Source organism: Cyprinodon variegatus, unplaced genomic scaffold (assembly GCF_000732505.1).
Source record: "Cyprinodon variegatus isolate N-32 unplaced genomic scaffold, C_variegatus-1.0 Scaffold81, whole genome shotgun sequence".
Lineage (NCBI taxonomy): Eukaryota > Metazoa > Chordata > Actinopteri > Cyprinodontiformes > Cyprinodontidae > Cyprinodon > Cyprinodon variegatus.
This window is the reverse complement of record NW_015150534.1, coordinates 1,404,747-1,407,133: the sequence shown is the minus strand read 5'-3', so window position 1 is coordinate 1,407,133 and position 2,387 is coordinate 1,404,747. Positions and strand designations below refer to the sequence as shown.

The 2,387-nt window shown below is 39.7% G+C and overlaps 1 protein-coding gene across 1 annotated transcript in view; it reads right to left on the bottom strand.

Moving 5' to 3' along the window:
- atp9a (ATPase, class II, type 9A) overlaps positions 1–2,387 on the bottom strand; it is a 76,539-nt gene that overhangs the window by 13,254 nt on the left and 60,898 nt on the right. The window contains exon 23 of the mRNA XM_015373131.1: positions 1,309–1,464. Coding sequence (XP_015228617.1) covers positions 1,309–1,464 — 156 coding nt within the window. The remainder of the gene's footprint in view (positions 1–1,308; positions 1,465–2,387) is intronic.

Below are 2,387 nucleotides of genomic sequence, written 5' to 3'. Positions count from 1 at the left end.
TTAAAAATTAAGACCTACGAAAGACTGATTTAAGACACTTTAATACCAATTAAGGCCTTAGTTTTATTTTGAAGAATTCAATGCCTTTTAAGACTTTTTAAGGACCCTGAATAGAGTGAAACAATAAATTACACTGACTACGCCCTGGCTTCCTTCCATTTGCTCTCCATTGTTACTTTTCTGTTTTCTGTCGCACTGGTGACATCATCAACGCCAACCCAGGGTGATGGTGTAACCAGATGTACAGCTGCGGGAAGACAGAGGCCACACAGCTGCCATGGGTTATGCTACGTTCAGAACATACGCAGCAGGAGCAGCAAAAACACGCGTGCTGCTTCACTTTTGATGCTTGTACAAGTTTAGTTCTGACGCGCGGCTGAAACATCTTTGCTGCTCTAGCTGTGCGGTGGAAAAGAGAGTCTGATGTGCGTTGGGCGGAGCTACCCTATCCTTTCTTTGCTTGTAACAATGGCAGTTATATTTGCTGTGATCAGTGGGTAAAAAGTAGTTTTATTGTTTTTAAAGTAAGAAAGTCCACCTGTAATCTGTGCAGTCAATGTACCACCAAATTACCATCCTGCCTTCAAATATTATTTAGCTGCTCAGACCCCCGTAGAATGGCGGCGCTCTGTCACTGAGATCAGCTTCCAGATCAGCTTCTCTGATTGGTTGATGCGGCGCGTCGAGCAGCAGCAGCTGCTTCTGAAGCGCATCAGATGCTCAGAAGCTCGTGAGGCGCCGCTTCTGCACTGGAAAAAATCTAAATCCAGATAAGTCATTTTTTAATAAGTGCATTTGTTCTTGGATTAAGGAGGTAAAAGATACATTTTGCCAATGAAACAAGACAATTTACATTTAAAATAAGAAAACACAATTGTATTCTTATTTCAAGTGCATGTTATCTAATTATCTTATTTTAAGAGTAAAAATACTCATTCCATTGCAAACTATTTCATTTACCTCCTCAAGTTAAGGGTAAATACACTTAATTTAAGACATTTTTGCTTATTTCTTTATCGTTTTTCCAGTGTGCTGCTCAAAACGTGCTGCAGGACATTTCGCTGCGCCTTGATGCGCGTCAACCAGTGACTTCTCCGTGTAAACTAGCCGCTTCCTGCTGCCTCTGCAGCGGGCGGTCTGAACGTAGCTTTTTTTTTGCCAATGGGAAGGGAACCAAATGGCGACTGTTAGCGGTCTAATCCAACTTTAAAAAACACGGTTTATTTTCAGTGGGAAAGAAGTTTTTAAGAGGCTTTTTTAAGGCGCTTTGGTTCCTGAAATGGCTGAAAATGTTTCAGTTGGCTCCACCTGCATGGTGCTGATGCACAGGCTCCTATGGATGACAAACTGGCTGAGGGCGGCTGATCTTTTGTAGCTGTTCCGACCGTGCACCATGAGGAGACGACCCAGATGTTTGAACTGAGTTACAGAGAAGTCGGCGGCCAGAGAGGCTTGCTTTCCTTCCTGGAGAAGAAAAAAAAAAAGGAACAGAGGACAGTCAGGATATGCGACAAACATCGAATTATGAAACTTTATCAAATGTTTTTCAGCTGATAGGAAACACAAACATCTGGATACAAACCAAATCATGTATTTAACATCACAGATGCAAATGTTATAAAAAGGCAATATTAGTGGATCTCTTTGCATCATGGTCACATTATGGTCATCCTGATCTACTAATAATTAAATCTGATTAATGGTGTTTTCACAATAAAACCCACAGTGTTCAGAAGCTGCTGGAGAATGACGGGAAAAAAGCAGCATGTTAGGAAATACTCAAAGAGCAGTTTTATGCAAAACATACAAACTTTTGAATATTTTATAAAGGAAAGGCAGACTTAATACTCTGATGCCCTGCTGTCCTACATGACTCTGCTTTCATGTAGGGCTGCAACTAATTATCATTTTGCTAATCGATTAATCGATTAATAATTGCATAGCCAAAGGTTCCTTACAGAAGATTTTGTACGAATAATTCAACAAGGTGGAAATAAAGCTTTTCCATTTGAGGAGTTCTGGATAGAGCATATTGACAGATGAAAACTTTTCTTTTATCTGAAATGCAAAATGTTTTACATATATTTTTATAATTAATGCTGTAACGGTTAATTGCTTACGAAATTAATTGACGATTACTTCGATAATCAATTAATCACAATGAATTGTTTCAACCCTAACCTCATGTTAAGTTTTGTCCATTTGTGGGAGGAACCAACCTGAGGAAGTAAACTGCCTGTGATTGGCTACTTTTCAGGAAAACTGGAAATATGATCCTTGTCCTACTTCCAGCAGCTCGTTTCATTCTACCTGTATTATATTTAGTTTGATCTCTAACGTTCTGCTCTCTCTGCTTTTTCTCATAGTAGCTTCATCTGGTCTGTTCC